This window comes from Prorops nasuta, unplaced genomic scaffold (genome assembly GCF_024137725.1).
Source record: "Prorops nasuta isolate Cenicafe-Biocafe unplaced genomic scaffold, Cenicafe_Pnas_1.2 PNAS00002, whole genome shotgun sequence".
In the NCBI taxonomy this organism is placed as follows: Eukaryota; Metazoa; Arthropoda; class Insecta; order Hymenoptera; family Bethylidae; genus Prorops; species Prorops nasuta.
In genome coordinates, this window is record NW_027116799.1 from 6,320,374 (window position 1) to 6,343,837 (window position 23,464).

At 36.2% G+C, this 23,464-nt stretch overlaps 5 protein-coding genes across 12 annotated transcripts in view; 3 read left to right on the forward strand and 2 right to left on the reverse strand.

The window, feature by feature from the left end:
- LBR (lamin B receptor) overlaps nucleotides 1-5,460 on the forward strand; it is a 39,515-nt gene extending 34,055 nt beyond the window's left edge. For 2 of the 6 annotated variants that reach the window (XM_066742677.1, XM_066742686.1), the window contains 8 exons: nucleotides 2,416-2,576; nucleotides 2,649-2,874; nucleotides 3,030-3,337; nucleotides 3,420-3,759; nucleotides 3,833-4,131; nucleotides 4,207-4,457; nucleotides 4,546-4,670; nucleotides 4,745-5,460. In XM_066742677.1, the coding sequence (XP_066598774.1) occupies nucleotides 2,430-2,576; nucleotides 2,649-2,874; nucleotides 3,030-3,337; nucleotides 3,420-3,759; nucleotides 3,833-4,131; nucleotides 4,207-4,457; nucleotides 4,546-4,670; nucleotides 4,745-5,040 (1,992 nt within the window). In that variant the 5' untranslated portion in view covers nucleotides 2,416-2,429 and the 3' untranslated portion in view covers nucleotides 5,041-5,460. Of the gene's footprint in view, nucleotides 1-2,058; nucleotides 2,220-2,415; nucleotides 2,577-2,648; nucleotides 2,875-3,029; nucleotides 3,338-3,419; nucleotides 3,760-3,832; nucleotides 4,132-4,206; nucleotides 4,458-4,545; nucleotides 4,671-4,744 lie in introns of those variants that run through there. The other 4 variants (XM_066742712.1, XM_066742669.1, XM_066742695.1 and 1 more) reach the window with 4 other exon arrangements.
- Nucleotides 5,461-5,896: 436 nt separating this feature from the next.
- Nucleotides 5,897-7,691, forward strand: PSMG1 (Proteasome assembly chaperone 1). Its single transcript, XM_066734840.1, has 5 exons — nucleotides 5,897-6,614; nucleotides 6,730-6,809; nucleotides 6,886-7,049; nucleotides 7,119-7,314; nucleotides 7,503-7,691. Exons 1-5 carry the CDS (start codon nucleotides 6,526-6,528, stop codon nucleotides 7,688-7,690), a joined length of 717 nt encoding a protein of 238 aa, XP_066590937.1. The 5' UTR covers nucleotides 5,897-6,525; the 3' UTR covers nucleotide 7,691.
- Nucleotides 7,692-7,744: 53 nt separating this feature from the next.
- CycK (cyclin K) lies at nucleotides 7,745-10,078 on the reverse strand. Of its 2 annotated transcripts, none has more exons than XM_066734818.1 (7): nucleotides 9,999-10,078; nucleotides 9,696-9,927; nucleotides 9,453-9,584; nucleotides 9,229-9,392; nucleotides 8,985-9,157; nucleotides 8,646-8,792; nucleotides 7,745-8,284 (listed from the first exon to the last, which is right to left on the reverse strand). In XM_066734818.1, exons 2-7 carry the CDS (start codon nucleotides 9,912-9,914, stop codon nucleotides 7,884-7,886), a joined length of 1,236 nt encoding a protein of 411 aa, XP_066590915.1. In that variant the 5' UTR covers nucleotides 9,915-9,927; nucleotides 9,999-10,078; the 3' UTR covers nucleotides 7,745-7,883. The 2 variants fall into 2 exon arrangements, with proteins under 2 accessions (XP_066590915.1, XP_066590924.1); XM_066734827.1 differs by having other exon boundaries at nucleotides 9,696-9,945; nucleotides 9,999-10,045.
- Nucleotides 10,079-10,467: 389 nt separating this feature from the next.
- Srp9 (signal recognition particle 9) lies at nucleotides 10,468-11,547 on the forward strand. Of its 2 annotated transcripts, XR_010823383.1 has the most exons (4): nucleotides 10,468-10,611; nucleotides 10,882-10,950; nucleotides 11,046-11,269; nucleotides 11,349-11,547. XR_010823383.1 is itself a non-coding variant. In XM_066734858.1 (3 exons), exons 1-3 carry the CDS (start codon nucleotides 10,540-10,542, stop codon nucleotides 11,139-11,141), a joined length of 237 nt encoding a protein of 78 aa, XP_066590955.1. In that variant the 5' UTR covers nucleotides 10,468-10,539; the 3' UTR covers nucleotides 11,142-11,284. The 2 variants fall into 2 exon arrangements, 1 of the variants encoding a protein (XP_066590955.1); XM_066734858.1 differs by lacking the exon at nucleotides 11,349-11,547 and having other exon boundaries at nucleotides 11,046-11,284.
- Nucleotides 11,237-23,464, reverse strand: part of LOC136778184 (band 4.1-like protein 4) — a 51,412-nt gene continuing 39,184 nt past the window's right edge. The window contains exons 7-17 of the mRNA XM_066734808.1: nucleotides 16,779-16,899; nucleotides 16,443-16,530; nucleotides 16,241-16,357; nucleotides 15,623-16,135; nucleotides 15,316-15,536; nucleotides 13,843-13,918; nucleotides 13,674-13,759; nucleotides 13,158-13,310; nucleotides 12,066-12,336; nucleotides 11,556-11,662; nucleotides 11,237-11,376 (exon numbers count right to left, since the gene is read on the reverse strand). Of these exons, the coding sequence (XP_066590905.1) occupies nucleotides 11,340-11,376; nucleotides 11,556-11,662; nucleotides 12,066-12,336; nucleotides 13,158-13,310; nucleotides 13,674-13,759; nucleotides 13,843-13,918; nucleotides 15,316-15,536; nucleotides 15,623-16,135; nucleotides 16,241-16,357; nucleotides 16,443-16,530; nucleotides 16,779-16,899 (1,790 nt within the window). The 3' untranslated portion in view covers nucleotides 11,237-11,339. The remainder of the gene's footprint in view (nucleotides 11,377-11,555; nucleotides 11,663-12,065; nucleotides 12,337-13,157; nucleotides 13,311-13,673; nucleotides 13,760-13,842; nucleotides 13,919-15,315; nucleotides 15,537-15,622; nucleotides 16,136-16,240; nucleotides 16,358-16,442; nucleotides 16,531-16,778; nucleotides 16,900-23,464) is intronic.

A 23,464-nucleotide genomic window follows, 5' to 3' on the forward strand; every position in this document is an offset into this window, starting at 1 on the left:
ATATAGGGAGTCTTATCCGCGCGTTATATCGCACTTCCTACAATGCTACAATTGCAATTCGATTTACGACGCTCGTCAGTTTTATGCTCTCTTGTCTGATGATTATTATAATTATAAGCTTCAGTTCTGTAACAATAATGCAGGGAATTATGACTTACAAATGATTATTAATCAAAGATCACGATAATATAATGACTGTGCAAGTAAGATAAAATTTCGCGAATCTTATCGCTCTTCCTTCCTATAGCTATACCACAGAGCTCTTTATGCATAAGTACTAATGCTTATTTGTATTTTCATGTTGGATAATACGATTGTCAAATTAATGAGGTTAAAATAAAATTTTGTGTGGTAAATGGTTGCATTATTTTTCATTTTAACTCTTCAAAATTTAAAGAATTTTTTCTTTTATGGATTAAATTTTTAACGTTGTTTTTTGTTAAGTAAACGTAAACGCCATGCAGATTAGATAAATAAAGCGATACGCTCCCACTGATTCTTCATATCTACCATATTTAAGATATCTTTTATACTTTATCAAATACATTCTTACGATAAGACTCTCAAAATGGTATTTATCGGGGCTAAACTAATTAGAAAATTATCCCGAAAGCAAATATTATAACTCGCTTGCAACAGCCCAGCTTGTATTGTGTGTACTTTGTTAAAGCGATTTAAAATTAATTATTTTACATCTTACGAGCTGCATATAAATCACTGCTGCATCTCTTATAAATTAATACAAGAGCTGCTGGTGAATCAAATTGACATCGAAACAATTCCATTACGGACGTTAACTTTTGGACAAGGGAGAGGGTCGTTGAACGAGCTCTAGCCATTATTCGAATCGTTTAACTGGTAATAAAAATTATACGAGTGACAAATGATAATGATCATAGTTTCATATATTTTATTTTATATATTCCTTTGATTTGACTTAAGAGGAGTTCCACCCTTGGGACCTAAAAATTTATCGAATTTATGGGGGTAAAATTAAAACTGATATTTAAAAACAAAATGGAGCATTTTACTATACATCTTTCTTAGATTTGTTTCATCCCACTCAAACCACAAAATGACAATCTCTAGGTCAATTACGGAAGCGCATTGCTAGACAGGCTTAATATGCATAGTTCCGGTTAAACGGTTCAACTATGTAGGTAAAATACAAATTCATTAGCACGCAATATGCAACGATGCGATAATTATAATAATTAATGAATTTGAAAATAATTTGTTACTCTTCTATAGTAATTTCATTCTACAAATTAATTCGGGATTTTATAAACAGAATTTAAATAATAAATTAATAAACTATAAAAATAACCCAAGTCGCCATCTGTATTTAATCAACCACAACGTAATCTACCTCCGTTTGATTCAATCAGAAGTGCTCACTACAACGTAAACTTAATGAGCTAAAAAAAAGCGAGATTATTTCTATTGTTATGAGATATACAATTTTTGTGTATAACGTACTAATATTGTGAGCTAATGGTGCTTTAAATTTAATATTTTCATGAGTTTTTTATTAGGACTAAAAGCTTATAGTTTTAAAAGTAACTTACGTGAATATAAAAAAAGCGCGGGGTTTTTTATTTTCGAAAGGTTTACTAATCATTGGAATCGTTAAACTTTTTTGATACATAACATGATTACAACCCTTCAGTACATGTAAGATATAAAGTTTTCGAAATTAGCTGGTGTGTGAATAAAATTGCTCTACTACTTTATACCTAAGTCCTAAAGCAAGGCGCATAGTATTGTCAGCACCCTCAGCACTGATAGCAGCAAAAGCGCGGGGAACGCAGCAAGTGTTCATATCAGTTCAAGTTGTTTCAAATAATGGTCAGCCCTTAATAATTCTTTCCACTTTAAATTATATTGCCTCGCAGTTATCGAAATTGATCCAAATTATTACCTTTCGTAACAATCAAAATTAAGCAAAAAATTTAAAAAGTGACGCGACTCTAGCGAGCATTCATAGTTACGTTACTGGCAGTTACTGGTTGGCTGCGCGTGGCCTCTCTTTCTCATATTTCAGAACACATAGTTTATATGGTGCATATCGCGCGTCGGTGTTATGATGCAAATAATTGCATTCAACTTAATTTTACGTGCAGTTTCAATGCTGAGTATAGTGCTTACTTTATAGTACAACGAACAACTACAAAATAAAAATATTGTAATTCTGGATTACTAGGAAACAGTTTATTAAGGTAATTAGAGTGAAATGTAACTAAAACAAGCGTTAGTTTGCCAGCGTTCCTTCGTGTTGTGTTACGCTTCAACGAATTTTTTCACTTTTAAATTAAACCTTCCTAGAATTTAAGTTTTAATGAATGTTTTAACTCAAGATTTGTCAATATGAAACTATTAATGAGTTTTATATTAAAATGTATCATATATTTTCAGTATAGAAGATAAAGATGTTCAGTGTAGGAGAGGATGTTTATGCAAAACCACCACAAAGCTCAGAATATCAGAAAGGAAAAATAATAACTTCAAAAGGAGATAAATATAAAATAAAATTTACAAATGGAGCTGAGCATACTGTTTTAGAATTAGACATTACGGTATGTAAAATACATCCTATTGCATAATCATTTTACTTTCAATAAATGATTTCCTGTATTAACACTATATAGAGAGGAAGGACATCAAGAAGCAGCACAAGAGCAAATTTAAGAAGTGGACGAAAGAGCCCTTCGCGTAACTCTCCAAGTAGAAGATCACCAAGTAGACGTTCTCCTGCTAGATCACCAAACACTCGCAGTAGAAAGCTGCCAATGCGTACAACTCGTGGTGGCAAACCCTCCCATCCAAATATTGAAAATCCTAATGGTAAGGATATCTTTCCACGTGTTTTCTTGAGTAAGTAATAAAAATAATAAAGTTTAAACAATCTGGATATTCATATTTTATATATTATTTTCATCATTATTGCATGTACTTTATTATTTTTGGATCAGCATTACTTTCATGTATATCAAATTGTATGATTGTATTAAAAATTTAATTCGTCTTAGTCTTAAAACTTATTTTTTTAGATAAAATTGACGACAATGAAAAGCCTGAACTCAAATTTGAGGCTGAAAAAGACAGCTCTTTTGAAAGTATTCCTTCACAGTTTCAAGTTAAAGATCAAGGAGGAGCAACAACTCGTAGATCAGCACGTATCATGGCTAGTACGTTAAAATCTGAACAAGAGCATAAGTTAAATATGTTAGCAAGAAATATTGATAGAGCTGTTTCTCTTCCAGTCGAACGTAAAAGTCCTTTGTACGATATTCCTCCTGAAGGAAAAGAGAGAGGATTTTCAGTTCAGAGGGATCAAGTAAACATTTTATTTTAAAGCTTATCTAAATTTCATTACTTGATATATTTTTAACCTTTACGTATTTAACTATTTTTTTCAGGATTTTATAAAAAAATATGAAGATAAATTAAATTCTGCTGCAGTGCAGGATGCGCATATTGTCAGTGAACCACAGGAGTGGGGTGGATGGCTCGGAGCATTTGTCCTTATATTTGTATTGCCACTATCCATCATTTTGCCACAAATTACATGCACAATTAATAATTGCAAAACCGTTATTCCTAAAGTATCAATGAACTGGCGATACTACTTAACTTTAAAATCATTATTAGCTTACACTGGATTTCTCTGTTTAGTAACCCTTGTTTCTATTCTGCCAATTGGTAAACTTGTCGACGGTCAACAAAACAAGAATGGACGACTACAATATCGTCTAAATGGTAAATCCTAATAACATTATTTTATCAATGAATAAAATTTAAAATATTATCAATTAAATATTTTTTTTTTCAGGAATTTTTTGTGCTATTATATGTTTATGCATTTTTGGCTTTTGCCAATACAGAGGGCTGGAAATTTGTGAATTTATTTTGCGAACCATACTCCAGTTATCAATTAGCGGATGGCTTCTTGGCACAATTTTATCAATTTCCCTTTATATAAAAGGAAGCAAAGCACCAGTAGCTGATCTAAATATATATGCATCAACAAATAGTAAAATTTATAATTTTTTTCAAGGGAAACAAATAAATCCAAGATTTGGTCCTATCGACTTTAAAATTGTATTGTGGCGTACATCGGTAATTGGAATGGTAGTTACATTTTTTTCTAATTATTATTGAACTGCTATATTTGTATCAAATTTATAAAGATTTTCATTCTTTCAGCTTATTATAAATGCCTCCATTTTAACTAAAGCTTTATCGGATCTTAAGGAATTCAATATTGGATCACTTAACTTAGCAATGATTACATCAACTTTGCAAATATTTTATGCTCTAGATATGTTAATTTTTGAATCCAATCTTTTAACTTCGTTCGAAGTGATGTATGAGGGGTCTGGATACTTGCTCTGTGTAGCACATTTATTATACCCATTTTTTTCAACCCTTGTAACACGTTTTCATCTATTTAACAAGTAAGAATTAGATTTTTAATATTATAATAAAACATTAACTGATTAAAAAGATTATAATCTTCTATTTTTTGTGTTAATACTTTTTTAGATTGCTAATTACATATCAATGCGGATTTTTTGTCCTAAGCTTTTTTGTGGGATATATTTTATATAGACATAGTAATTCATTAAAAAGTAAATTTCGTACTAATCCTTTTGGACCATCATTTACACGTGGGTATATTCATAATCTCTAAATAATGAATGACAATATTTTGGAAAGTAATAGTTATAAATGTTTTTTGCAGATTTGGAAACCATTTTAACATCTCGAGGGAAAAAGTTGATTGTTTCTGGCATTTGGGGCTATGTGAGACATCCAAATTATTTAGGAGATATAATTATGCAATTGTCTATAGCATATGCTGGCTTGACCATTTCCAGAATAAATGATTATATACCATTTTATACATCAGTATGTTGTATAATAGTACTAGTTTATCGTGCCATTAGGGACAATGCACGTTGTAAAAAACGTTATGGATACTCTTGGGAGCAGTATTGTTCTAGAGTAAAATATATGATTTTTAAGCATGTATTCTAAATTATATAAAATTTAGATGCTAAAATCGGACAAAAATGTACCTTTCATTAAAATAAGATGAATCTGCTCACTATTTTATCCAATCACGTAACTTCTACAGCACATCTATGATGTGTCCAATAATAATTACCATTTTATCACTTGCACCTAATTTATAGTAAATAAGTTAATAGTTTAGAGAGTAGAAATAGTAAAGATGAGATTACCTAAATTTTTTATATGAAAAATGAGGATAATTGTAACATTTTAAAATTGACCTGATGAATTATATGTATCATATAATTATTCATAAACATAGTATAGTGAGAGTTTTAATATGCTCGTACATTTAAAAAATTTAAATGTGTAGCATATTTGTTGATAAAGATATATATATATATATATATATATAAGTATAAATGTGTGTGTAGTGTAAAATGTTACACCATGACAAAATATATATAGTGCATAAAACTTTATACTTTTTTACTACAAAATTTAAATTTAAAATAGAAATAATAAATAAGTATTTTAAAAAAGAAATAATTGTTTAAATAGTTTTATTCATAGGTAATATCATAAAAACATAAAATACCTTTCAAATGTGTAATACTCTTTGGTAATACTATATTAAGATTCTATGTGTAGTACTCTCACTTCTATGCAAATATGTAAAATGTAAATATTGGTATCTGTGTAATATAAACTGTAATTATTAATAAAATATTTATTTTAATCACACTTTTATATAAAACTTGGTGTAATGTGTTAAGATTTGCCCTATTATAACAATTTATATTTAATTTTCTCTTATAAGCTTTGCAAATGTCATTTATTGATACTTTAACTAAATTTTAACAAATTTGAGAATATGTATACCAATTTATACAACTTATGATATTCATTGTACTTCAGAGCTGAGCTTCTCCCATATGTATTGACTACTGAGCATTAGTATAAAATTTTCATACCAAGTATATGTATGAATGGTACTACTGTAGCATACTTGAGCATACTTGTAGGACTAGCACCATTATACAAATGAATGTATTATTTTTAAATTTTCATAAAGCTTTTTCATTTATCTACCAATCACTTCTATTTCTGAGGTCTGACTGAACTCTATTAAACAATATTTTACTTGAATTTAATTCGGTAGTTTGATACAACTTTTAGACAAATGTAAGGACTGGTTAGAACCATAATAGCATAACCTGAATGACGTGCATTATTTTGTTGCATTAATTACCTTAACGTTGATCTATTCAAATAGCAATTGTCATCTGTAGTGATCGTGATACTGGTGTACAGGATACATTGGTAGAGTAATAGACTACAAAAAGGCAAGCTTAAATATAAGAAAGAAGTGCAAATTGCGATCGCGAAACGAAAATATATCTGTTATTAAACAAACTACCCGTGAAAAGGTTAAAAAGTATCTAGCTATATCAAATCTTATATTGTTTATATCAAATATATCAGTTTTAAGTATATCGACTAACCAAAATGGTTAGCCACTTTGGTGAAGTAGTTTATCCAGTTTCGCGAGCATTTTGGGGGGAAGAAGATGAATTGGAAGATTTACATTTAAAAACGTAAGTTGACAATCGACATAACCTTTTGATAAAATGTATTTACTAATATAAAAAATAAAAGGTATAATTAATGATTTTTGAAAAAATTCACAATAAGAAATTCTTTTATTTGTAGAAAAGTTACACCTCAGTGGTTGGACGATATACCAGAGAAAATAACAAGATTATTAATAGTTGAAGGCAGTATTGTAAATGGTACTAGTTATTAGTTTATAATAAATTTAGTATATAAGTATTTTTTAAATTTTCAGTATTTATTTAAATTTTTCAGAGTTTATTAATGAATCGTACTGTCGAACAGCAAAAACAGTATGCATAATTAATAATGAAAAAGCAATCAGCATCGCAACTTTGTATAAGTACAATGTAGACTTATATGTGCTTCTAATTTCTTCTGAATTTGATTTAAAATATACTGGGGCATTTATAAAAGAAGTATGACATTTATTATTGTCATAAAATATTTTATTTAAAATTTTATTAACTTTAATTTTTACTATTTAGATAGCTGATATATTGTCTAATACATACAATATAATTTTAATCAATTCGTATCATATATCACAATTTAAAGGCATTGATGCTTCAGAAAAATTATCATTTTTAAGAAGTTTAAGAACAAAAAATGCAGGGAAGGAAGATTACATTGAGATAAAATCATTAGAGCAACCAAATATTGTTCATGGGATTGCAGCGGGAGGTAAGACTCTATGATCAAAAAATACAATAATCATATTTACAAAAAATTTAACAAATTTTATCAAAACAAAACTCTTTTACACAAAGATTACCCACTATAAAATTGTTCCAAATTTTTAATATAATTTGTTTTAAATTCAATTATTATATAAAATATTGTTGCATTTATAAATATTATTTTTCTTTCAGTATTAACATATGCTGAGATAATGAACTTATCTGCAGTCCTATATATTTTATATGCAGATAGTTTTACTTTAGACTCTGTTAATGCTGAACCCTTAATAAGATTGTTTTCAAATTTAATGCCCTTTGCCAATACAGAGTTTAATTTTGGAAAGGATAAGTTTTTCAGTAAAGGAAATCTTTATATGTAGACTAAACGGTTTATCTATTCTGCTTAATTACTATGAATACAATTATGCATCAAATATCATAATAAATTTTATATATTTACAATATATACAATGTGGCAATCTTTAATGCAAACATAAATGGTTATAATTTAATACTTATATAAGTTCACTTACAAAATACCACATGCAGTTTGAAAATAATTTTTTGTTATACCTATGGCTGTGGAGGAGGATAATATGGACGTTGAGAATTTGCTGCTGGTACTGGTGGATTATTTTGAAAATAAGTAGCATTGGTTGGATATGGATATGGTTGAAATGGTGGTTGTGAATTAGTTGGAGGTGGTGGCGGCGGATTACGAATCGGTGCTGCAGCACCAAGATGATGTATTGTTGGTACTATATGGTTTAAAGTATTGACTGGTGGTGGTGGTACGGTTATATTAGCTGGTGGAAAAACTGGAGGGTATGATGCATTCCCTGGTGTAAAGTTAGTTGAATATGTTGGAAAATGTTGTACATCAACAGGTTTAGGGCCATCAGTAACTTCAGATGGTGGGCAACCATTGGCAGAAACTGGAGCTACTTCTACTTTCGTTGATTTTCCTGGTGTCACTGTGGCCAATAATTTAACTTATTAATATAAAATAATAATTGACAAAGAATAAAATTATGAGAAATCTAATTCCCAGCTACAGCATTGAGTTAGAGTAAAATAGTGTTTCTATGGAATTTAAAATCTGGAGATTTTTTGTTTAATTTTTTTTAAAATACCTTAGGTACCTATACAATTAGTGTTTTGGCCTATTCCTTCCTTTTGCCTATCATGTGACTTGCAAATTAAAAAAGGACTTCAAAAAATTCATGCATAACATCAATGGATATATGCTATTGAAAATAGTGGGTTAGTGTAATCTGTGCGCTGTAAAATCGTAACTCGAATACACTGCTACAGCTGATAATTAATAAAACCTACCATTTGGAGTATTTGATGATGACTCTGCAGTACTTGGTACAACAGACCTGTCTTTAACTGATTGGTTTAATGGTATGATTGGAGGAGAATCTGGGGGCTTTGTATTATTTGCTTGAGAATATAAATCAAGCACTTGATGACAAATATCTGTAAAAAGAAAAGGTAATGTTTATTGTTGAAGATTAAAATTATAATTTATATCAATCAATCAGCAGTATGAGAATTCATATATGATTCATGCAAAAGTTAATAATAATCAAAAAGTCAAAATATAAATAATTTACTTTAAAATTTTTTTCAGAAAAACCTATTAAATCTCTATATAAAAATAAGATTAACCTTCTAACAGATCCATAGTAACATTTTCAACAAACATATCCCACCAACGTAAGTGTTTTGGTTGTCGTCCATTCCAATCAACTACCTCAAATTTACTTAACTTTCCAGCTAAGTACATTAAAGCAACAGCAATAATTTCTGGCTCCCATTGCAAAGACAATGTAGTACATAAGCTAAAATAAATATTCGTTTTACCATATCCTTCATAATATTTCTTTTTATAAAAGTAGCACTAACTAGATACCTGTCATTAACAAATGTCCAAGCCATTTGCACCATCTTTTGCAATTTATTTTTATCTCCTTTAAGGCATTTGGCATACTTTAATAAATAACTATAAGGGTGCTCTACTTGTAAATCAAACTTAATAGTTTGTAATAATATTCTTTCTAAAGTCATTACTTCCTCCTAAAATTTATGTTAAGTAAACATTGCTAAATGGTATATAAAAAATTATTAATAAATTACCTTAGGATCTTCTCCAAATGTTAAAAACTTTTGATCACTTAACAAAGTTTTTGCTGTTCTTATAACATCTTTACATTTTTTCGGTGTTTCTTCAACTTTTCCTGCTAAGAATAAGCAGCAACAAGCTGTCACCTAAGATACATTTAAACTTTATGAGAATGGAACAACTGATTCTTATTTTATTTTTTTTAAGATATTTAGCATCAACAGAAATTTTTAAAAATTGCTATAAAATATACTTACGTAACGTGGAAAACTTTTGAAAGAGTGGAACATATAAAACCTATGAAAATATACAACGCCAGTTGCCATTGTATTATAACCCAAATCCATTTTTGTGCCAGTATCAATAATGAAGCGTGCACCTTCTTTTCGATATCGACATTCAGTTTCATAATCAATTCCATCTTGTATGGAAGGTGTATTTCTAAGTTCTTTCTTTTCATAATACCAGAACGGCATTTTAACTATTTTGCTAGTAAAATAATGAAAACTACTTCATTATTAGAAGTTTTAAAATATTTTTAGCTTATTGATTATAATTACCAGAGCAGAGATCAAGGCATATAGATGTTGACTCGGAGAGGTGATGAGTCCATCGAAGTCTATTTCAGGGGCCCCCTAGCGGTCGGTCGTATACACTTAGCGTTGTCAAATAGTGACCTCTAGAATAATTTTCTACACAGCGTATTTTTCGTTATTTATATAATTTATTAATATTCAACAAATTAAAATTACCATGGAATATTAATAAATTAAATCCTGAAAAGAACTTAATCTCCAGAAACTGCATGAACACTCACAAAGCAAAAAAAAAAGATGAGATCAATCAGAAGTAATACTTAAAATTCAGCTTCTTCACACTAGATGACGCCAATTCAAATCATCTCGAAACATCTCGACCAGTCGACTCTCGAATGGAAGATTTTGTCTGCGACTCATGCAAGGCGCCTGCGCACAAAGTAGAAACAAACACTATTACACTATAAATTACAGTATACAAACGATACAAACGTCCATGTCCGCTGATGTCCGTGTCCTCAGCGTCCTCAGTTAATAAGCAATCTCTCCTGTCATCTTTATTACTATGACTTATATAAATTCTTGGGAAGAATTTGAAAAAGGAGCTGAAAGGTTGTACCTTCAAGATCCAATGAGCGTAAGTTTTTGTTATAAACATAACATGACAATTTTCCATAAGCAATGTGTATTATCTCAGTAAAAGAAAAGCTTCAACTGCCTACCACGTAACATAACCTATGTTATTTTTAGGTTATATCTTAATATCATTTGGCTTCTTTAAACAATAATATAATATAAATTCTATTTATTGGTTGTAACAACCTCATAAATTAAATTATATCACGTGTTGTTAAACTTTATGCTTTTATGTCGAGCCTACTTGATAATAGATATATATTTTTTTCAGACTCGCTATAGTATGAAATATTGCCACAACAAAGGAATACTTTGTCTGAAACTTACAGATAACCGTACAGTAAGATCAACATATTGAAATAGAATTTTCTTGTATATGAACTTTATTCAACTTTTTATTGTTACATATATAATAATTATTTTCTTTGGTTACAGTGTTTACAGTATAAAACAGAGATAGCACAGGACCTTAAGAAAATGGAAAAGTTTATAGGAAACCTCATGAGGCACATGGCATCAAAAAGTAGTTAGATAGGACTGATTCATTATAGGCATTTATCCTAAATAAAACTACATTTTTATTTACCTCAGTAAAGTTTATGTTTTTATCTCATAAGATTCAGTGACTGGTGGGATTATAGATATTTAATATTATCGAGGTATAAAAATTTTCTTAAATATACATTATGTGCATGAAAGTTTGTGCCACAGAAGCTTAAAGCTTTATAATCATTTCAGACGGTTCCTTGGCCTCCTTGTTAAAGTTCTGAAACAATTTCAAAAGATTTTTGCACTCTCACACAAATAAAAGTTATTATAAAACTAATTACAAAATTTGGTTAAAAAAAGTGATTAAGATAGAATTATGCTTGCAGAGGTTTAAATGTATATCATACAAGTAGAATAATATTAGAAAAGCAAGAAGCAATGAAACAAAGCACTTACGATATAATTGGCTGAAGAACAGCATCCAGAGTAGTATCAACAGGAGGGTAGATGTCTCGATTTGAAGGCAGTTCATAGCGCCCCTCTCCCCCTATTTGCAAGTGCGTCTATACCAAAGAAAACTATTTTACTACTTGGGGATTCTCAGCTGATGAAAGCATTTCATTAAAAACAACAGTTTGAAAACTGCTACTGCTGTTCCGCAGTTCAAACGGAAGTTTCGGTAACGAAATGTTGACAGAAAAATAAGTGTGAAACCTTAAACCTTTTCTCACAAAGCCATAAGTGATTCTAACAGGCTGTAGGTGGAGATAAATAATCGAAGTTGTGCTAATATTTTAAAAGCAAAAGCTTTATCTACGAAAAAGCGAATAATGGTACCCTGTAGTTCTTACGTTATAAAAGTTGGATAAATATGCGCTCGATCGTGTATCGTAAGAAGTATCGGGTTCCATTTAAGAATAACAAACTGTTGCGAAGAGTAAGAAAAATGAGAAATGAAGTACGTACCAGACGAGGTGGTTTCGTACTATCGGCAGAGCTTGAACAGCAGCTGGAAAATTCTTGTGGCGTGCTTTCCCCAAGCCCACTGTCCACGTTACTTCCTATCAATATTCTGCTGTTACGAGTGTAATAAAAGTCTCTTCTGACATTGTACTCGTTATTCCTGGGCTCGGGATATTTAGTTTCGATTCTTGTTCTCGTTGGTGGCAAATTATAGCTCGCCTCGCGACAATGCTGTACCATTCTTCTGTCTCTCTTGCCAACCGATCCGTTAGCTCTGAAAGTTAATCCTTGACAATCTTGGAATCCTACATCGTCTTAGGATATTCCTTTCCAATTCCCTTCTTCTCAAGCAATACATTTTTAACATCGACATTCGATTCTCACTACATTAGAATCTGGTTAATGCAGACTACGTTCCATTTATGGGGGTGCAAACTGTTTTATTTACCAACAAACACATTTACATACAATAGTTTAAATACGAGCAGCATTCTCAGTTCTCCCCTTCCTCTTTCCCTCTCTTTCTCTTTCTCACACACATACGCACACGACAAACACATGCATAAACACACTCACTCTCTTTCTCTCTTCATTTGCTCCCTACTTTCAAAATGGCATTCACGCGTTAGAAAATAAGAGAACTTAAAGTGCTTGGAAAATTCATACCAGAGACACATATTGAGACTACGGAGCATATCTCGCTCGCAAAACAGGACAAACAAATAAAGAAAATTCCTACAGAGCACACACAAAAACTCTGGACACACACTACTTAAAAACTGGGTATCGATCATCATTCTTGAGAAAGCTTCAAAGAGAGTGCCAGCCAGGGAAACGATGAATAAACAGGTGCGTACAAGCTTGTTAATCTCAGTGATTTATTAAGGATAACTTCATGCTTTCAATAAATAAAAAAAGGTGTCTTCTGGGACCATGCTTAAAAAAAAGTAGATGATCTACATGCTGAGGAGAAATAAATAAACGGATGGTACATGCAAAAAAAATCACGTTCAAACAATGACTACGGAGCCAGTGTCATCCTCCATTTGAGGATGATGACTGTGGATGAGGTTTGCAGCGTTGACATCATCGTACCTATGCTGAGACGATGTCTCATCGTCCAATCTGGGATTGCTAGACTGTATGGGACATTGCTGTACAGATTGTGACTGAACCACCGTGTATGGGATTTCTCTGCGTTGCTGCTCGCTCATCCCTGTTGTATCGATTAGGCCAAACTCCAAGTGTCTGCAAAAGGTTGCGTGCGTTAAGCGTTAATTCGTCACTTCGAAAAGCCTAAACCAATTTGGTGGATAGGTCAGTGTTAGTCCGTCCAGTTATTCTCTTCGGTTTTATCTCATCCCCGAAATACCAATCGCGCGTATCGATGCATTTATTCCTGCGCTATACTAATCTCTCCACAATTCGCTTAAGAATATACCCTAAGGATCGTTTGTTCTTAAGAATAAATCGTTTCGATTCGTCAATTCTCCATCAGTCTGGACCGTTCGTCAATTTATCACACGTTCCTTCGTTCGTTTAATCGGCGATCGTTGCTTCGATGGAATTTTGCGTATGGAAAATCACACAAGGGTTATTAATCTAACGTACTTCCTAAGTTCGTCCGGTAAGTGCTGCTTTTGAGAAGGACTGCGGTGTCTACTCCTGTGTCTTCTTCTGGGTTCCGTGTGGCTCACCTGATAAAAGTATAGAAAGATCATTATTTTATCCCACTCGAGGCTTTTCCTCTCGACCATCAACAATCCAAGAAAACACTCACCACTGCTCTTTGTACTCCCTCGCCTTTGCGTTTTTGGGCTTCCCTCCACTGTGGCTCGGAGTCCACCAATTCGTGCCTGGAAAAAATGGGGATAAGTTTAAAAAGCTCGAGCTGTGCGAATGGTGGAGATACGCGCGAAGAATGGAGGAAGGTTCTTGCGCGAATGGGAGGAGAACGGTCTAGTCTTGGACGAAATGTGTATCATTTGTTTTGAAAAAAGAAATTTTTCCTTGCGCCGGAGGAGCATTGAGGTTTCGAAATCTCTCCGTTGTGCGTGGTCGTGGATATTCCCAGGCGCGTCGTCATTAAAATAATTATCTCCTTACGCATTTTATGTATCCAACCGTGAGAGTATAATGAATACGAGGGATCTTTTTTCTCCAGACGGGACGGGTCGATGAACTTGGCCAAGATGTTACGGCCAGTTGTATCTTTGCGCGCCATCCCATTAGGAGCTTTTCCCCATTGATACTTATGGTTGGAGAAGGGTGAGGGGGAGGGAAAGCGATACGGAAAGCTCCGTACTAGAACCCCACAAGCGTGTATTGCCAAGGAACCTTTAGTTATTGCCCCCTAACAATGCCAAATCTTCGCGATAAAATAACGTAGAAATTCGTCGATTGTAGGATTCGTAGGCTTGAAAATCGTATGATATTTCCAGCGATGAACCAATCGGATAAATCGATTAGTGTTAGGAGCTTTTCTGTATTGATACTAATGGTTGGAGGAGAATGCGCGAAAGAGAGAAATCTATATAGGAAGTTCCATTGTGGAAACCTATACATATACGTATTCCCAAGAAATCTTCGACTATTACTCCTTAACAATGCGAAAACTTGAGGATAAAATAACGAAAAAATTCGTCGATTGTAGGGTTGAAAATCGTATGATCTTTCCAACGATAAAGCAATTGGATAAATAGGTTAATATTGGGAGATTTTCTGTACCGATACTAATGGTTGAAGAAAGGTAAGAGAGGGAGAGAAAGCTGTAAAGGAAGCTTCATTCGAAACTTCCTTACACACGTATTATCAAGAAATCTTCGGCTAGTACACTTTAACTAAAGGAAATCTTGACGACAAAATAATGTAAAAATTTCCGAATTATAGCATTTGTCAGGTTAACTATTATTTCATATTATCAATGATAAAGTAATTGGTTAATATTGGGAGCTTTCCTGTATCGATACTAATGGTTGGATAAAGGTAAGAGAGAGAGAGAGAGAGAGAGAGAGAGAGAGAAAGCTATATAGGAATCTCTATTCGAAACTCCCTTACACACGTATTACCAAGAAATCTTCAATTAGTACCCTTTGATAAAGGGAGATCTTGACAACAAAATAACGTGAAAATTCGTGAATTATAGGATTTGTCAGGTTAACAATTGTTTCATGTTACGAATGACAAAACAATTTAGCAAAACGATCAGTACATTGATCACTCGCAAGGGATGAAGAAAGTGTGCAATAAACACCTGGAGGATCTAGAGCTTCTGTGCTTCCTCCGATGTTTCCTGTGACCGGATCTTGTTTCGGATCCTCTGGAGAGTTCCGATTCGCAATCCGAGTGTCTACTGTGCCTCCGGTGACTGTGACTGTGACTGTGGCTTCTTCTCCTGTGTCCACCACGACTGTGACTGTCCCCGGAACTCTGACTCTCCACGGAGCTGCTTCTACGTTGCAGTCTGTTCAGAAGCTGAAAAATGAAATGAGTTAAGTTTTTATTGTTATTTGGGAGTGGCGGAAGTTTTGCAGAAAAATTGATGAAAAATGTGTCCTTACAGGAGGGGCAGTTCCAGCAGATCGAACGGAACGAGGACTAGAAGAGGTATAGAGACCCCTAGGTTGGCTTTGAGTCCAGGGTGCACTCCGGATGCTCCTAGGACTGGAGGATGCGACTTGCCTGGTGTTTTGGATGCCGCACAAGAGTCCTCCGGGAGGATTGCTCGGCTGACTCGGGATATGATTGGCCGCTTCTACAAAGGGTCCAGCCATTTCCTGGCCCTCGACTACTCGTCTTTGGGCCCTCCGGCTTGGCGTCCGTTGGAAAACCGGCTGGGGATTGCGTCTTATCGTTGCCGAGTGCTTCTCGGAACCGGAAGTCGCCGGACTGTAGGAGCGGAAACGCGAATACGGCGATAAAGGCGGTGGACCGGCAGCCATTAAGCGGAAAAACGCTTGGTGCTCCTGGCAACATTTCCACAAATGCCTGCAGGCACCCTTCGACGGGGTCTCGAATCCGTGCGTTCGCTCCTCCGAATTTTTCTCGCTTACCCTCAGCATAAAGTATCTACCCTGAAATTGCGAATATTCTTGCGTCATTCGTGTTGGAATAAATTTTAATTGCAACAATATAGTTACATGTATATACATATATTTGTATACAGAATACAGCATTACCTTATAGTAAATCTTATTGATTCTCGGCCAGTAGTAATTTCCAACTTTGGTTTTATTGCGAAGTAGAATAATCCCGCTCGGTGTGAGGCCCAAAAAGTACTCGACGCCGTCCTCGCCCTGACGATAAGGATAATTCGATGATCGGGACGATTATGGTTAGAGACTTTGACAATTGGCTTCCTAAGCTAATGCGAATACTCACCAAGACGGGATGCAAATCGACTCCATACATTTCCAGCCACTTCACCTTATCCAGATAATTTAGTTCTGCTGCAGACGGCAATTGTCCCCTGGAAAGTGTACGTTTCCACTGTTTTAATTAAATTGCCAACAATGGATCTCTCTACCTACTAAAACCTTCCTGTCGTTTAGCATGTTATACGTATACTCCAGAGTCTCGATTGCTTCTTCGTATCCCCCCACAGACTCTTCTATTCCCTTTAATATTTCTTTTCGTTCCTCAAGAGAGACTCCGTAATACTTTCTAAACTTTTACCCCCTCGCACACAATTACCAGTAATTTTTTCCCCTCACTTACACCAAAGTCTTGTGCAGCTCGACGATTCTATTTTCCAACTCCATCGTTTGATTGGTGAGAAACCGGAACTCCGTCACGTAACCGATCGAATGCCTCCTTGGATCGTAGTCCCCGAGTTCCGCTGGAAAAATTCCAAAGAGAGTTGTTATTCGAGGGTCGAACGCGAATGCACGAATAAAGCATACGCGACGTTGGTGATTTTTGCACGTTGAGAATTACGAGATTGTCGTGTCATTTATTTACAGAATATTAAATTAATCGCTTTGAAGCGTTTACTCCGAGGGAATCCCGACCGGATGCTCGCCTATATTACCTCCCCTCCCGCGCTCAACCGACCAATCCAAGGGGAGAAAGAGGAAAATAGCTGCATCCTGCAATCTTCTTACGCTCACAATGTGAAACCTGATTTATACCTTTTTCAATCCCCTCCGCTCCTTTGCTCGACAACTAATTAACAATCTCACAATGGAAGCGTGCAATTAAGATTTGAACGATATGCAACAAATTAGTGTTTACAGTATTGATAATTTGCACGATGACTATATTTTTATTCGAGGGTAAGCAATTTATCACGAGGAATTGCGAAAATCCCTCCGAAAGATAATTACACAATTATTAATATTGATTCTGGACAGTCGATTTGAAGAACGTTCGAAGGACTATTATTATTTCTGCAGCATAAATTTCCTCAAGTGCCTGCTGTAACACTCGACAGGAGAGAAGCTGCGGTAGTTTATTGCAATAATTTGTTAAAAAGCCCGGCAGGCTAATTATTGAAATGTTAATATTGGTTCTGGGCAATCGAGCTGCTGAATTTTCCAAGAAATTTTCGAGGGTACAGCTTTAATTAAGCTTACCTACAATTAATCCAAGTGTAGTCGATGGTCACGTGGAGAGAACGAGCACCTCTCGTTTTCTCGTGGCATCGAGTATCGCCAATGGGTCAATGTAATTAGAAGTGCAATAACGAGCACGAAGTGTCAGAATGAATAAAAAAAAAAATTACCAGGCTAAATCAGACTGGCGAGGGAAAAAACCATCCCTATATATATACATATATATAGCGCAAGAAACTCAACCTGGATAACTCATTCGGCAAATCAAATTAATTTTTCCGCTGAAAAAGTGCTCGAAGAAACCTCGTTAAACTTATTATTTGCACAAATCAGCAAGGTCGCTGTGGGTAAATAGGGGTCAATGAACTTGTTCCTGGTGAGAGTGTGGGGGTCAGCAAAGTTCATTTATCCTTGAAAGTTGGCGTCCCGCGATTGTTCCATTGGCAATTAGTGGTATAGCTATACCTTGACCCATCAGTATCGGCGAGATGCTCGGGACCAAAATGGCCGACCCCACATGTTAATTAGCGAGCCAGCAAGTTTAATTGACTTGAATAAACTCGCACTTGTAAAGCTTCCGTTTCTACCTACAAACTGTAACTCCAAAGCGCTATATATATATATATATATATATATATATATTTACAACCGCGAATAGCCCGATGGTTGCAAGTTGCAGCGTTTCTAAGGTCGATGAGGCACGTGCGAAACTCACACGCGAATTACCTTCGACCCGCGCTATATGGTAGGATCGTGGCAGCAACGAGAAAAAGCGCAATAAAATAAACGAACCTCGCGCGGCTTCTTGGATTTCGCGAATTCTCTCGCGAGTAGAGTTCTCGGTCAATGACCCCAAGGTCGAGGAGGCGAAACGATCCACGCGTATACGCGGTGGATCTCTGTAGCAATTAGGAAATAATCCAATTAATCCCTTTATTAAAATTAATCCAGCGGGAGGATTTAATAGCGAGGCGGAATAGACTCGATTGGATTGAATCGCACGGTGAGTTTTGGGGCTGCAGGAATTCAGCAGGATCGAAGAGCGCCGGGGGAATTTTCTGGTGAATTTATGTCTGAAAGTGTAGCACGGCCTCTTGGTAATTCCGATCCTGTGTGTGCGAAGTTGCTTTTCCAAGGACCAATTAATTGGAGAGGCGATCGGTGAAGATACGACGCACGGTGCACAGAAGGGGGAGAGCGAGTGGGTGAAAAAAGAAGGTGCGTATAGCACGAGGAAGGAAGGATGAGGAGAGAATTCTGGGGGTGTGCGGCGGTGGTGGTAGCAGCAGCAGCGCTGCTGACGCTGTAATGGTGAGAAGGGGGGTTAAAGAGGACGTTAACGAGGAGCGTTCGCACTTGGCAGTTTCGTCTGGTATTTGCCTGGAGTGCGTACTTTCGTGCGTTCCAACCGATTTCTTACCAACGTCCCATCCTCAAAGGCCCATTCTGAAAATCGTCGCAGCACTTGCTTAATTGAATCGTTGACTTTGATGAATATCGGCCCAGGCCTTGCAGAGGGAAGCACTTTATTTCCCGGCTTCATCTCCTCTTTTCCATTCTGCCACAGTGCTAGGGAAAAAGCTGTAGGATAAAGGCGGGAGGTGCAGCCACTGCTGGAAGGACTGATAAATGAGCGTAGGAAGGACGAGAGGTGGGGGGGGGGGGGGGGAGGGAGAAAAAAGCCAAAGGATAAAAGCCCAGGGGTAAGGATTCATAAACGAGGAGAGGAAGCTAACGAGGGGAGGACGGAGAGAGAAAACCTCGCGAAGGATTCTAAATAAGTCAAGGTAAATGATGTAGGCTTGACAAATGTCTATAAGAAAGGTGGGGGAGTCTTGCTTGTATAATCGAGAAGAGGCTATTGATAAATAAATCAAAATCTTCCTATGCAAGAGATCGTTGATTATTATAAGTAAAAATAAAATTGCTGATAAGAATATTCGTATCTAAACAGTGATGATATAAGCAGAGCTTTACAAGTTTATTGTTAAATAAATTGGGTAAGAAAGGTGAGGGAGTCTTGTTTACAATCGAGTCGAGGCTACTGATATGTAAATGAAGACTCTTGATGAACGTCGATTAATAAATAAAAATAAAAATGCTGATAAGAATATTCGTAGCAACGCAGTGATAATACAAGCAGAGCCTTATAAGTTTGCTACAAAGAGGATTAAAAAGGGAGGGGGAGGGGGGGGGGGGCGAAGCTTGATAAAGGAGAAAGAGAAAGAATTAACTGGTAGGCAGATGATATCTTCAAAGGATTCGTGAGCCGGAAAAGGATGCGAGTAGAAACTAGGAATGAATAATAAATAAGCGAGTGAAAGCCTGCAGAGGTTAAACGCTGATAGATGATCGAGGGTTGAAGAGACTGCACTATAGTAAAAACTGTGTGGAAAAAGAAGATGGTAATCTGAGGAAGCGAAGGACCCTAGGATCATAGACGAAACGTACGCGAACCAAAGAGGAGGGGGGAGTGTTATAAATAAGAGAGATGGAGGATAACGAATGTGGGAGGATTCTCTCAAGAGGGAATTCTATTGATAATTGAAAGGAGCAGAGACAGGGCTGTGATAAGGGAGGGTCGATAATAAAAATGTTGAGGAAATAATAGAGAGGACGTGAAAAAATGTGGAAACAAATGGAAGAAAGGAACTAAATGAGACGGAGCAGGAAGGAGATGGAAGGAAGGAGTGTGGAAGGTAGAGAAATGACGTAGGAGGGGGGAGAAGTTGGAGTCGAAGGGGGGAATACTTGTCGTCGGAGCCTTCTCAAGTTTACTCGCTCGTGTAATTATATGGATGAGAAGCCGCGAGTCGGTCGGTGGGTCGCGAAACGACTGGTTATCGTTGTAGGCTTTTCACCTCCTTGTAAAAGTCATTTCCACCCTCTACCCCCTCCCCCCTCCCATCAACACCAAAAGAAATCATCGCTGCGTGCTGCTTTACAATTCAGCGTACCGGCGCATTAACCGTAAATAGCGAAGTTTAATACCATCTCAACTTTACCTACGAACCCTTGGAAAACCTTATCTCTGGAAGATAAAAAACGCTAGTATATATATATATATATATAGAACCCCATACAGCCCACTGCCATGTTTCGTTTTAACGAGAAACGCAGGAAAGTTTTCCAAGATTAACGAGTGGTTCTCGGTGAAAAATGGATTGTTGATTTTAACCAGTTAATTGGAGCAGTTTGCCCAGAATTTTTTTCTCCAATTTCGCGAGGTTTTCTTTCGGTTGGAAAACTCGAATCCGAGTCCGGTGCATTCTGGATCTTTTCTTGGGATGTTAGTTTGCCTCTACGAAAGAAGAAAGACCATTCATTTCATATCCCTTTTGACGCGCGATGAGACGCAAACATGGCCATATCTGACGCTCTCTTCCTCTATTTGCACGACTTTGAATCTCGCAAATAGATAACTAACGTGTGGACCGTCTCCCGCAGCCAGGCTAAGGGCGTATCCGCGTTTCACAGCGACTGATACCATCTTGGAAAAACCACTACTGCCCCACCCCCTCTATTCTCCTTTACTTTCTAAAAATCCACGGGAATAATTCCTCGCCCACCTAGAGAAAACTTTAATCTCTAACGTTGTACAGACGCCATTTGAAAATTTTCTAAGATTATAAATATAGATTCCGTTTGAAAATATTGCTCTCAACGCGATTTGTAAATCTTGAGAAACTGGAGTGACTTTTATTTTTTACGAATGATTTTAAAAATCTTCAAAAATAGTTTCTTAATAGTCGGAGAAAAATTTAATTTAAATTGTTATATACACTCCATTTGAAAAATCTTTGAGGTTATATACAGACTCCGATTGAAAACATTGTTCCTATCTCGAAATATCGAGCGGTTTGTAAATCTTGAGGGACTGGAGTAACATTTCTTTTTTACGAGTGACTCTAAAAATTGACGAGAATAGTTCCTCACTACTCCAAGAAAAATTTAATCTTAAATGTTATGTAGACTTCGTTTGAAAAATCTTTAAAATTATAAATATAGAATCCGTTAAAAAAATCTCTAAGGTTATAAAGACTTCGATTAAAAACTTTGTTCCTATCATGAAATGTGGAGCAGTTTGTAAATCTTGAGGGACCAGAGTGGCTTATGTTTTACGAGTGAGGGGAATTAAAGACGAGGTATTTCCACGAGTAGAAAATGCAGTGAAGTTGATTGTGATGCGTTAAAAGGGGAGGGATTGGATCGGAGTCGTGAATAGGCCAGCGAGTTCTTTTCGCAAACGTTGAGGCAGGAGCCGGTAGGCAGTGTGTTTCTTTCGCAAACGTGGATAAAATCTCGAATGAAAGCCCATATCCCGATGGGATCTGCCGCATAAAAAGTTGGCTTTTTGCGATTTTGACTAGGCTACTCTCTGGAATCTCCTAAACGAATCTCCTGTTCTCTCTCACACACGCACACTCCCCTCTCTCATTCCCTCTCGCATTTTCGCACCAACAGAACGAGAAACTCTGATGGGAGGCAAGTGCAAACTTTGGACTGCCATTTCTCTTCTTTCCACCCCCCCCCCCCCCCCCTCTGACCATACTCGCGAGATAACCGTCTGGAAAAAGCTGCGACTCGGAGTTTGCCTCGAGTATTCACCGCGCAAAGAAACAACGTCCATCCCGATAACGATCTATCACCTTGTTTCCTCGTACCTCGGCAAAATCCCAGCTAATTGGAAACACGAAAAATAATAGTCAAAATTAACATACGAAGGAATCAAAGGAATTGGAGGAATTAAAGAAATAAAAGTAATGAATGGGGAGTTTAAGGTAAATATTATTGGAAGAAAATCGATGGGATACGTATATAGCGTAGTCTGAGGTAAAGAAAATTGAGGATGTGGGGAGATTGATGAATGGTACCTATACTATATATGGGAACGAATGGATGTGTGGATGTGGGGGAAGATCGTGGGGTGGGCTTGCAAATACAGCGTTATGTAGTGGCACGGATGAGGGGGGAGTGGGAAGTGATACTAGTTTAGAATTGGAATGCAATGTTAGAGAGTGGGGGGGGGGGGGGGGATGAGAAAATTCTTCGGATAATGTAGCGAGTCCCGTTGGTAGAAACTGGCTAGAAGCAAAGTTAAGCCGAAACGTCTGTTGCACGTTTCGCCCCCCCCCCCCCTCTCATTAGATATGCTACCGTCATTCAAGAAAATGACATATAGCATCCCTTTGTTATTCGTCCGCGAATGCCAGCTATCCCTTTGCACCTCGGAGTTGCTCGGCCACGGCAGTAAAACGTCAGAACTCGTAATATATAATGATTGCCCGAAGAATATAGATCCCGCAAACCACCTTTATGACCACTACCCCCCCCCCCCCCCTTGTTTCACTGTTCACCGTTTCTCTTACCAGACCCCACTACACTCCACCCCCCCCCTTCTGCCTCAACGTATATACTCCACACACATAAAATTCCACCCCAATCCCTCCATACCGTCCAACATGATTTACCTCCCAATTCTCCACAGTTTTCAACTGGACGCTCCGATAATTAGCTCGTTACCCAAACGAAACGAACGACGTTGTTTCTGTCGAAAATATCTGTTTTCCTGTATTGCGAAATGATCTCTGCTGGTGGAATTAAGTTCCGGTGAGAGGGAGAGTGATTTAACGAGATTCGTTCGGAGCCAGATTTTTACAGGGTTTTTAATCAACTCCAAAGTGTCGATGATAATGTGTAATATATATATGTATGTACAGCAGATGCAAATGAAATACGTTGGAGAATATTCCAAGCTGGTGCGTTGCAATGCAATTTTCCGTAGATTCTTCGGGGAAATACCTTTTACCAGCATCCTTGCAGGGCGTTATCCGCACAATTTCCCAGAGT